Genomic DNA, 10,534 nt, shown 5'->3' on the forward strand with positions numbered 1-10,534 from the left:
CAAGATATGAAAATAACTTAAATAACGTCCACTCGGATAAAGTTTCACCGTGATGCTCACACTAAGGTAACAGTAAAATAATCTGCAAATCTGCGTTAAACCCAACTCACTCACACACTTACATTCGGTGTTAGGATGCCGGCAAGGAGAGGTGCTAACATCCCTGGTGTTGTTGCAACAGTGTTAGAAATACCGAACAATATTCCAGCGTATCTGAAGCGAAAAATCGTTGTTTTCAATTTTAATCCATTGTATTCTTTGACGAAGAATAATTATTTTACGGACAGATATGGAGAAGATTGGCACGATATTATTTATGCAAATGTAGTGTGGTTATTCCACAATCATGCCTCGGAAATTCAGCCAAAATTTTGCGGAAGTACCGCCGTAAAGAGGTGAGTAGGCCATGGATTTTTGTGATTTTAAAATGTTATATTTTTTGTGTGAACAATATAAATACAAGTTTTGTGTGAAAGAGTGCACCAACATTTGTATGCATAGCCAATATCCTTCCATGAAATAATAATATTTAATTTTCTCAAGCATTCATATTGATTTGGTTATTTGGAAAACAATTTAATTTATCAATCTATCATTTTCAAATTACATGACATATCATAACAAATAGATAAAACAAATATACCTGAATGTTCGCAATCTTCAATGTTCTCCGTAAGCCTCAATCAACCATCATCGTATGGTATGTTTCCTTGGTGGTTTTCGCGACAACGAATTGCGATCAGATAGGCCTTTGTTGCAACCTCGAGTTGTACCGAGGTGCAGTCCTGTTGTATCACGCGTCCGCCCGAAGAGCGGAAGGTCCGGGGTTCGATCCCCGGCCTCGTCATACCAAACGACGTTAAAAGATGGTACTTGTTGTACATGTTATCCTGTCTGGCGCTCGGCATTAAGGGGCTAAAACAAGGACTGGTCGGCTCGGAGTCAGTATACTGTGTCTGAGTGGGATATTCATGTTACACTGCGGCATGGTATCTCAGACACACACACGTACATGCACGTCGCTATATAAGTGCAATAATCTTGGACGCGACGTTAAACCCCATTTCACCTCACCTCACCTGTTGTATCACGATGTCAATGTTTCTGACCCAGTTATTGATGTTATGCCGGATCATGCTCTGCATGAATCGCAACATCCTTAGAAGAATTATTCAGAGACAGGTTCGCCATGTTGCAGCCGCATGTTTTCAGTACGGTCACTTTGACATTCAAAATTGGCTTCTACAGGAGATATTGCTTGGGTGATATCAATAACCCTGTGCTACAATCCTTTGCAGACCACTGTGTCGTCACAAGTTGCCATGACGTCTCAATTAAAGGACATCATTGACATCTGCCATTGAAGCTGAAGCTGGTGTATTTGTGACAAAAATGATGTAGAATGAAATTCCCTATTTTCACTTAACCATATGTTCCCGTGTTTTTCTGGTGAATAATTGACTACCCTTTGCATGCGTTTGTGACAGGTGCCACCTGTGGGGTGGAATACACTCACCTTCACGAACATCTGGCATTATGATTATTTGATCCTGATTCTTAATAGCCTGCTCATGATATTAAACGACTCTGTTTTTGGCAAGGAGTTTCACTGAATGTGGAAATGTCGCTTTATTTTACACTCAAGACAGTGATTATTAGTTTTTGCAAACTGAAAAATTGGAAGAATGTGTTTAGATATCTTCTATCGTTTAACAATCTTCTAATCTTAAACATATCAAGCCTCGCCCCATCCACAGTATACTTACTCCGAGCCGACGTGTCCTTGTTTTATCCGAGCGCATGGCAGAGTAACAACAAACTCCATGTTTAAAGATGTTTTGGTATGATGCGGCGGGAATCGAATGAGCCACCTTCCATTCTCCGGACACGCGCTTTATACACTAGATCACAGAGGCGGTCCCGTCCTGAAAAGAATTCATTGAAACTAAAACAGCACAAGCAAGTTATGTTTTTTTTAAAAACAGCGCCATTAGTGTTATGCACTTCGCTGTGTAAGTGTGAACAATCTTTGACGCGACGTTAAACCCCATATAACCTCACCCCTCACCTCACGCTCTGCGCGAATGACTTAAAGAGGTACTTGTCTCGCCTCATTTGGCAGGCCAGGCCAGGAATGTTTGATTCAAGTCGTTAAAACCCATTTGGTTTTACTTTCATTTTCATCCATCTGTCAGTGTCTTACTAGCTGGAGAAACGAAGCTAATTATTGGTTGATTATAATGATAAATACAATTAAAAATTAAAAATATATTAAATTAATAAATAATTAGGTAAATATTACCCTAATTACACGAAGACCATATTCCGATTCCACAAGCCACGAACCACGTCTAGACCACAACTGCAAAAAGGGTATAGTCCTTCATTAAATGTAATTCCCATTGAAACAATTAGTCTCTATTTCTCTAAGCCGTATTTCGTTTGTTCAGCTTCATGTAGCGTGTACATATCTTTCATTTCGTTGTGCTGTACTCACTTCCAAACGAAACGCACACCCTTAAGTATGACATGTCCGAAAACGAAAAAGTAATGTCGATATTTTTTCCGTTTACGGACGTTTCATTCAAGGAAGTGCGTTTCTTTTTGAAGTGAGTATATAGGCTGTTTTGTGAAGTGTAGCTATAGCTATAGATTAAATGCAACTCGGACACACTCAGACGCAGTAAAGTACTACTGTCGAACAATGACGTGACATCCGCCCTTTCCGTCATACCCGCTCCCAGATACCAAACTACGTACACTTCAATACCTTTCGAATTCTTGTTTAGTGACGAAAGTATGAAACACTTTAGGACAGAGGGCTCCACTAGGCGGAGTGTTGTGAGTCAACAGTCAATACTGTATTATATATCCACGTAAATAGCTATATACAGAGCTATTTTATAGGTGTAATGATAAGCTCCGCGGCCGTGGATCGTTTTCCTGGTACGAATAATTCATGCTTGAAGATATTCAATGGAATCAATGCATGAATACGACATTATTGCATAAAACGTGTTAGTTGGAATTGGACTACATTTCAAAATGGCTGTCTCTCTATATCTGCCTGTTTGTATCGCCCTCGTGGTTTTGACTGTCGCTGTCGGTTACACATGTGAGTCTGTCCTGTTTCTTCTTTGATTTTATGTTGTATTTGATGAAAAGAATTTGAACAATTTCACTGATAATGAATCGTGATTGAATGTACGGCTCCGATGACTTACATAGTCAGTCATTCAGTTCACTTTAGATATATCTCCCCATCAGTGAATCGTACACTTTACTTCAGATATATCTTCCTTTTATATCAGATCTATCGCTTAATCATTCCATCAACTTTGGATCATCAAAATAAATAATTAAATGAGACAATTCCCCCCCCCCCCCCCCCCCCCCCCCTCAGCCTCATATTTTTAAATATACAAATATCTCTATACAAAATGGCTGTGGCTGTGGCTGTGGTTATGTCTATGGTTGTGGTCACGGCTATGGTTATGGCTATGGTTGTGGTCACGGCTATGGTTATGGCTGTGGTTGTGGCTATGACTATGGCTGTGGCTGTGGCTGTGGCTGTGGTTATGTCTATGGTTGTGGTCACGGCTATGGCTATGGCTATGGTTGTGACTATGGCTATGGTTATGGTTATGGCTGTGGTTGTGGTTGTGACTGTGGCTATGGTGAGGGTTAAGGTTTTCCCTCTTTTTAGTGAATGTTTCTTGTACCGACCACGACGGCAAACCTATTGTTTTGATTCAGCCTGTAACTTTTCCTTTTCTTTTTCAAGCCTCCTTAACATGCTACCAGTGCGCCGATTCAGGGGGAGGAGACGTGGATTGCGGGGATTCCTCTGCCCTTCTGAACCTCCCCAAGTCGGAGAAGGTAGTGGAAGATGAGGATGAACCTGAGGAAGATGTACGGATAAACAAGTATCATAAAAACTGCGCTGCTTTCATGCAACACGTGTGCATGATTGAAACGCACATGTCACAGGGTAAGACTTAATGTGAACGTGACTAATAACGTACTCTAAACCAATAACGGGATCAGAGAAAATTGATCTGAGTTCCAAACGTGCCCTGGCTTTGTAGGTGAGTTTGGTTTAACGCAACTATAAACACTATGTCAGTTATATCATGCTGTGAAAGCGTGATGTTGGAGGAAAGCCTGGATGTGTCTGGACAGCGAGTTGCGGCGCCGCCCGTCGAGATCCGGGTCTTTAGCAACCCAAACATGTCGTGAGAGGCGACTTACGGGATCGGGTTGTCAGGCGCGCCTCCTTGTCATGTAGACATATCCTGACTGCGTAGATAGAGGTTATCACGCGAGTGTGTTTGGGGATAGTAAATTTCCTGCATTAGGAATAAACATTGTATAAAGCGAGCCTTGGCGAGCTAAATACATAGTGTTTATTCCTACAGGATATTCAACATCCCAAAACACACAAGCGTGATAACCTTTTTATCATATAATGTCATTCTTTAATTCTGTGCTTGAAAATCGCTTTCCCTCTCTCATAAACATGACCGAAACATTGCCAGTTTCCTGGAATGTGCGCATTAATATTTATTACGTCACTTGGTAAGTGATGTGTCAGTCAGACAGTGGCAGTAGCCAATATAGTTCCAACTGAAATCTGTTTCTTATACAGTGGCGAAGCAATATATACGCAAAACAACAATTGTTTTACTTGCCTTTCGCGGCAATCCATTGGTCTGTCCGCTAAAGTAACTGGCCTTTGTCAAAGGGAAGCTATTCTAACCCTAGTCTATGAGACGTCACGGCCACGTTCAGACGTTGTTGACTGTCTGTCCTGTCATAACGTTAAGAAGTGCAGTTAGATGTATACACAACGACAAAACGAAACATACATATTTCGGCCAAATCCAACTATTTTAATTTGTGGAAAAGGTTTCAAGCCGTAGAGGTCCACAAGCACAAATATGGCTACTGATCCCGCTTGGCTTGGCCTAGTGCCTAGCGCAAAAATGTTTCGAAATTTATATTTCCAAAGTTGCCAAAACCTATAAAATACCTCAGCTTCGTCACAGTTAGACACTGATTTTCAGTATATTAGATTTTTGATAATGATAGCAATTATCCCTGTAGTTTAGACAGATTCCCGATGGTAAATTCTGACTCGATCGCCGAATGACAAGGGCGACGCCATGTTTGTTTATAAACAGTGAAATTAGTCCCAACTTGACCTTTGATATTTGCATCTCTATATCGTTTTTATCCGTTGGCTTTATCCTGCCGAGAAACCAACCCATTACATGATAAATCATGATATCAGTCACTGGATTATCTGGTCCAGACTCGATAATTTACAGACCGTCGTCATATAGCTGGAATATTGCGGCGTTAAACAACAAATAAACAAAGACTTGCGGCGCCTACTGAAACAGACGAATCAGACCAAAAACATTGGCCTTAACTTACATTGATGTATGGTTATCTAATAATGAATATTCTCAAGAATAAAGTTTTGTTGTTATTCCAGAAAAGCCTCTATGAAAAGGACAGATTACGAATGTTTGTTTGTTTATTTGTTTGTTGTTTAACGTCGCACTATTCCAGTAATAAAAAGGCGGTTTGCAATTAATAGAGTCTGGACCAGATCATCCAATGACTGGCATCGTTCTACGCAAGTGGGATACGGTGACATGCAACCAACAGAGTCACCGAATCAGACCCCACCATCCACTTAGGATGCTGGGCACCTATATTCTTCCACGGAATTCCCACGGGTCTGAAGTGATAGATAACCGATGCATTTTTGTGCGATGGAGTTAAAAATATATAAATACCAACTTCAAAGCAGCTTCGTGTTTCCCATCGTCTGACTTCTGAAATAACCGAATCAGACTACAATCATTTTTGTCATGAGCCTGTATAATTATGTAATAATGAATAGTTCTAATTAATAACTGAAGGCACGTGAATCCAAGCTGTCAAAGGCGCAACAATTCTTGTGTACCTTAGGCGTGCCAGAATTCTTTGATCATGTTTGTTTGTTGTTAATCGCCGCACTCAGCAATATTCCTGCAATATGACAGCAATTTGTAAAAAAATCGAGTCTGGACCAGACAATCCTGTGATTGACATCATGAGCATCGTCCAACGCATTTGGGATATGATGATATGCAACCAAGTCAGCAAGCTTCACCATCCGATCCCATTAGTCGTCTCTTACAAGCATGGAAGACCAATTGAAGACCAATTCTAATGGGTTTATACCGGTCTGATTATGGCTTATGGTTTGTCTAAGGCTCCGCGATTCGCTGTGCAGAGTTGCGTCCCTTGGGCACGCCAGAAACCTATGATTGTGGGCTCGAATCCCGGTTCGCCCCGATTATGTTGCTAGGCTTGTCAGCACCATACCCGTGCTGGTGGGTTTCACCGAAGTGGTAAACGTCCGAGACCTGCATTACTTCGGGCTTTCCTCCCACATTAAGCTGACACGCCGTGATATAACTGAAATACTGTTAAAAGCGGCGTTAAACCCAACTCACTCACTATGGTTTGTCAGCACCAACCCATGCTTCCGGGTTTCACCAGAGTGTTAAACCTCCAAGACCTGCATCATTCTGAGCTTACACTGGCGTTGAGCTGACATTATGCGGTAAATTGAAATATCGTTATCAGCGGAGTTACACCCAACTCACTCACTCTAAAACTCATGTTCCGTCTTACCCTTGCAGGATTCTGGTGTCCCCCGCTGTGATATTTCTGGAATATTGCTAAAAGCGGCGTAAAACCATACTCACTCACTCACTCACTACCCTTGCAGGTAACGTCCGAAGCTATATCCGTGACTGCAGTGATGGGAACACCTTCTCCTTCAAGGTGGACAAGTACCCTCTTCTGCAGAACCGTCCGCCTAACAACGAGACAACATGCTCCTACGATGTTCAGCCGAATATGCAAATCTGCATCACGTTATGCAACAGCGATCTCTGTAACGGTCCTCAGCCTCTGCCGAAAAAGGACGTCGTATGTCGGAATACTACAGATTTTTATGGCGAAGTCGAGGTTACCTGCGGGGCCGCATCGTTACGTCATGTCATGATGCATGCTTCACTGAACACATTGTTGGATGTGTTGGGAAGAAGATACCTGGTACCATTCCTCGTCTACAGTTTGGCTGTTTCTCTTTTGATGTAAATGGTGTTGGGGGATACGACGTTATTTGGACGGGAAAACGATGTTTTGAAAACGTACAAATAACGTCGTTTTTCCATCCAATGACCATATACGGAAAAAAACGACGTTTTCGTGTCTGCAGTTTGACTGTTTGTTTATTCTGACAAAGACCTAGGTGAAATGAGGTTTAAAATCGCATTGAAGATCATTTACTCATATAGCGACGTGTGTGTGTGTGTGTGTGTGTGTGTGTGTGTGTGTGTATGTATGGCGATTTTATTGTGCTAGCCCACTATGATGCCGCAGTTTAACATGAATACCCCACTCAGACACAGTATACCGACTCCAAGCCGACCTGTCCTTGTTTTAGCCCCTTAATGCCGAGCGCCAGGCAGGGTAACAACAAGTACCATCTTTTAATGCTGGTTTAGGATACCAGACCATTGAGACACATTTACAAGTCCGCACATTGATTCCCCACCTAGACACAGTATACTGGATCGACTGTTCCTTGCTGTATCACTTAAATGCTGAGCGTCAGGCAGGGCAACAACAAGTACCATCTTTTAGCCTGACATCTTTTAGCTTTTAGCCGGATCGACCCTCCAACCTTCCGCTCCTGACAAAAAAAATTCGTGTTCTGAGCAGAGAAGACGTTACAAACCCAAACAATACCCTTGACGAAAATGAAACTTTCCATTCAACTGTGGACTTGCAAAATGTTCGATTGGCTGCCAAACGATGTCAACTGAAAATCGAAGCACCGGGCGTGTTGTGTGGATCTTTTATTTCAGTCACAAGACAGCCGAACGTAAACGTTTTCGAAATCTGTTTAGATTTTATTTGGCAATTAGAAAACAAATCAACACCACCATTGGGCCTCACTGATTGTACAGTGGACAATCAAGCCTGGACTGCGGCGTGACGAACCCTCACTTAAACTGCCACTCGATAGATTTTGATTCTGCACTTTGAATTATCCTGGTATCGACATTTTATTAACTCTTTGATTTTGTCGAATTTTTAAAGCTGCTGAAAATATTTGTGGAAACCTGTACACTGTCATTTTAAAATTATGTGCACTTTACATCGCAGCTACACATCGTTTTTGCCTGATTGTTACAAATGAAATTAGCGCAATGATATTATTTCACATTTGTAATTTGACCAAGCCCTTATATTCACATTAGGCACGGGTGGCCAAGGCGCCGCGATTCGCTGTGCAGAGTTGCGTCCCTTGGGCACGCCAGAAACCTATGATCGTGGGTTCGAATCCCGGTTCGCCCCGATTATGTTTCTAGGTTTGTCAGCACCATACCCGTGCTCATGGGTTTCACCGAAGTTATAAACGTCTGAGACCTGCATCACTGCGGGCTTACTGTTAACTGGAATACTGTTCAAAGCGGCGTTAAACCCAACTCACTCACTATATTCACATTACTAGCTGTCGGTTAACAAAACTTGTTGGTTCTAAATCCCAACTGAAACATATTGTTCGGCTCTTTGGCATCCAGTGAAGCAAAAATGCGTAACCGTTTTACGCCACAATCAAGTATTAGGTATCATAACGGTGACAAGTGAACGTGAGATGCAGTTGAATGAAGCGTTTTCCCTAATCTGATTGTACCACTAGATGGAATTCATCTGAAAGATGTACACCTGGAAATCTTTAAAGATTTTTTTTAGAAAAAACACATATTTCGGAATACATCTTCATAATACAAGAAAAAATGCAGAATGTCACAAACATTAACTGTGCATACCAATATATATAACTAAATAAATTTAATATTTTTAATAAAACATAGTTTTCTTATATGTATGACACGTTGCAAAAAATGAGTGCGTACCATTTTGGGCTTCGAACTGATTTCATCTGGCAGGCGTGTTAGAAGAGGATTTCCAAAATGTTTCATTTATACGTCGTGGGTGAGATGGAGGAGGCGTCGATCGGAGGGATGGGTCGGGGTTGGGGTTGGGGCACAAGTGACAAGGTCGGATCGGACGCCGCAATTCCTACCTTACACGTGGCCTTGGGCGTCACCACAGGCCAAAGTGCTGGACGCCTGAGAGCTGCACACACGGGATCCTGTCAGAGCTGCGCGCATACCGTCGTGCTGTGACAGGGATGACAATGGCACATACAGTGGTTTTTCTGCCTTTGTGTAAAAATGGTTAACGAAAGGCTCGTTCAGAGCCGCAGATTAAGATACTGGGACGTGTTTTGCACAACTTGTGGACGGAAAATAAAATTACTTGAATATTTAGAAACAATGTATGTGGACCTCGTGACCACGCGCTCTTTGATCGGGAAAAGAGTGAGTGAGTGAGTGAGTGGGCGTCGTCAAACCAATATTTCGCTATATATGAAACTTATTTTAAATAAACGCGACAGAACCCTTTCCATATTCATAAGAGATATCTACTAAAAGCAGAGTCGATTGTACGAATCCGACTGTATCATGATGGTGTGTCTACGTATCAAATAGCGGTGGTACCAGGTGTTCACGAAAATGTGAGTCTACCCTGCCCCTACTACTACTTTAAAAGATAAAGGGACAAGCACCTGTGCCCGCGAAGATCCCGTAGAATAGGTCTTCAGCAACCCATGCTTGTCTTTAGAGGCGACTAACGGGATCGGGTGGTCAAGCTCGCTGACTTCGTTGATACATGTAATCGTATCCAATTTGCGTGGTTCGATGCTCAATATTGTCTGGTCCAGACTCGATTATTTACAGACCGCCGTCATAAAGCTGGAATATTGCTGAGTGCGGCGTTAAACAACAATCAAACAAACAAACAAACATAACGAAATATGCCATTTTTCAACACCGCTGTTTATTAAAAATTGTTTGAAATGATTAACACCACGTTTTGCTCCCCAAGCATTTACATTAGCTGGAATATTGCTGGAGTGCGGCGTTAAACAACAATCAAACATACAAACATAACGAAATATGCCATTTTTCAACACCGCTGTTTATTAAAAATTGTTTGAAATGATTAACACCACGTTTTGCTCCCCAAGCATTTACATTAGCTGGAATATTGCTGGAGTGCGGCGTTAAACAACAATCAAACATACAAACATAACGAAATATGCCATTTTTCAACACCGCTGTTTATTAAAAATTGTTTGAAATGATTAACACCACGTTTTGCTCCCCAAGCATTTACATTAGCTGGAATATTGCTGGAGTGCGGCGTTAAACAACAATCAAACATACAAACATAACGAAATATGCCATTTTTCAACACCGCTGTTTATTAAAAATTGTTTGAAATGATTAACACCACGTTTTGCTCCCCAAGCATTTACATTAGCTGGAATATTGCTGGAGTGCGGCGTTAAACAACAATCAAACATACAAACATAACGAAATATGCCATT

The 10,534-nt window shown here is 41.6% G+C and overlaps 1 protein-coding gene across 1 annotated transcript; it reads left to right on the forward strand.

Moving 5' to 3' along the window:
- Positions 1-2,796: 2,796 nt before the first annotated feature.
- Positions 2,797-8,897, forward strand: LOC139470845 (uncharacterized). The gene is made up of 3 exons (XM_071253159.1): positions 2,797-3,115; positions 3,785-3,991; positions 6,791-8,897. The coding sequence occupies exons 1-3, from the start codon at positions 3,046-3,048 to the stop codon at positions 7,162-7,164; spliced, it is 651 nt and encodes a 216-aa protein (XP_071109260.1). The 5' UTR covers positions 2,797-3,045; the 3' UTR covers positions 7,165-8,897.
- Positions 8,898-10,534: the final 1,637 nt, after the last annotated feature.

Source organism: Haliotis cracherodii, unplaced genomic scaffold, assembly GCF_022045235.1.
Source record: "Haliotis cracherodii isolate W230 unplaced genomic scaffold, xgHalCrac1.p SCAF_21, whole genome shotgun sequence".
Taxonomy (NCBI): domain Eukaryota; kingdom Metazoa; phylum Mollusca; class Gastropoda; order Lepetellida; family Haliotidae; genus Haliotis; species Haliotis cracherodii.